General features: G+C 43.2%; 1 protein-coding gene across 1 annotated transcript; it reads right to left on the reverse strand.

Moving 5' to 3' along the window:
• Nucleotides 1-207: 207 nt before the first annotated feature.
• Nucleotides 208-1,008, reverse strand: SARC_15390 (hypothetical protein; the record flags this gene model as incomplete). The annotated part of the gene is made up of 1 exon (XM_014290487.1): nucleotides 208-1,008. A coding segment is annotated over one exon (736 nt), but the record flags the coding sequence as incomplete, so codon positions are not given.
• Between the last annotated feature and the right edge of the window lie 763 nt (nucleotides 1,009-1,771).

Below are 1,771 nucleotides of genomic sequence, written 5' to 3' on the forward strand. Positions count from 1 at the left end.
GAATATTGATTGAAAATACACATTCAGGTGACAGCACTTAAATGTTGAGATAATCAGAAGGAAAATATTAAAAGGTCACACATGTCTTGTGCAACACCAGCTATTTTTTGTATTGTTTTGATTGTTGATTGAAATGGTTGAACTTGAATAGTCCACATGAACGCTGCGCATTGCACAACCTTACACAACATTAGCCTTAACAAATGATATGCTCTGTGTGGTTGGTGTCGTTGTTTATTATCACCGGGGTATTCACGTTGGTGTATGGCCCGCTATAATCCCTTTTGCACACCTTCTGCAACCGGCACTCGGCTGGCTGTATGCTGTACTTCCATGCGAACACCTTGTGTATCCACAGGTGGTATCGTATTATAACTCAATGAGTCCACTGTTGAGGTTGCCCCTAACCTACTCGTACTCGCTTCATTCGTAACCACCGGGCCGGCGAGTTCTATACCCGAAGTATCACCGAGCGCTCCTGAGCTGTGTGCGGCCTTCGTAGTCAGAGCATCTGCACTGTCATTAACGGATACTGCATCAGCGTTTGCTCCCAAGCTTCCGTTTATATCTATACTTGACGTTGTGATTGAGGTTGCGTTGTTTTCATCTGGTATACTTGTGTCCGTCTGTGTATTAGACTCTATGCCTGTACTTGTGTCTTCTATACTGCTATGTGCTTCAGGGCTTGGCGCCACACCGGAGTCAACGCTCATAGACGAAAGCACGCCGGCGTCAGGAACGCTCATATTCATCTGCGAGCTATTCGCAACCGCGTTTGCTGGCGATGATTGTGTGTATATACCATACTCTTGCTGTTGTATTTGGGTGTGTGTGTGTGGCTCTGTGTGTGTTTGTGTGTGTGTTTGTGTTTGTGTTTGTGCGGTTGATGGGTGTATGACATCCTGGTAGTCGCCGGGTGGAGGTGTGTAGGACGCGCCCGTCTGTAGTTTCCGTTGCATCACAATCTCCAGTATCCGCCCACTCGTTAACCAGTCGTGCGTACTCCGCTGCAGATTCAAGGAAATGTTGTACTATTGTAAGTAGGTATTTATGACTTGCACTGGAGAACAGTGCGGTACAAGGTAAACACTAATACGGCAACAGTCCTCTATCCAATTAGGCAAGTTGACGCAGTAGGTAATGAGTTTTAGTAGGTAATGAGTGGTACATTTGAATACCATGCCAGAGAGCAGTATGATACTACTGCATGGTCACCCATCCTTGCAAAAGAGTCGGCACAAACACATAGCCCGACGATTGCATTGATTTACAAGAACAGAGGAGGATTATGAGACACGGACTGGTTAGTTCGAATCGTATTGGATCATCGTACAGAGCTAATATGCGCAATCCAGTTACTTTTATCGTCTTTGCAGGTGGAATCAGATCGAAGTACCTCACATTCATCTCGAAAGAGAGCGGAAGCGGGTGAAAGAAAGATGTGTATGGCCGATTGTTATATATAAAACGAGTTGCTGACAGCGTAGCTAGTTTTCACACACAGAAGTGCGATTAAGTAACGTACACACTTACAAGAAGTAGTCTCTTGTCGATTACGAAAAACGGCGATACCCCCTGCGCAAAGTGATTCCACATAATTCGGCGTTGGTACCGAACTTCGAACCCAATAGCTTTCGACACTACGCTCATAAACATCAAGTAAAAAGTATAGGCAAATCTCGGATATAAATATATATATATATATATATATATATATATATACATATATACATATTATATATATATATATATATAATATATATACTATATA

Source organism: Sphaeroforma arctica (assembly GCF_001186125.1).
Source record: "Sphaeroforma arctica JP610 unplaced genomic scaffold supercont1.6046, whole genome shotgun sequence".
Classification (NCBI taxonomy): domain Eukaryota; class Ichthyosporea; order Ichthyophonida; genus Sphaeroforma; species Sphaeroforma arctica.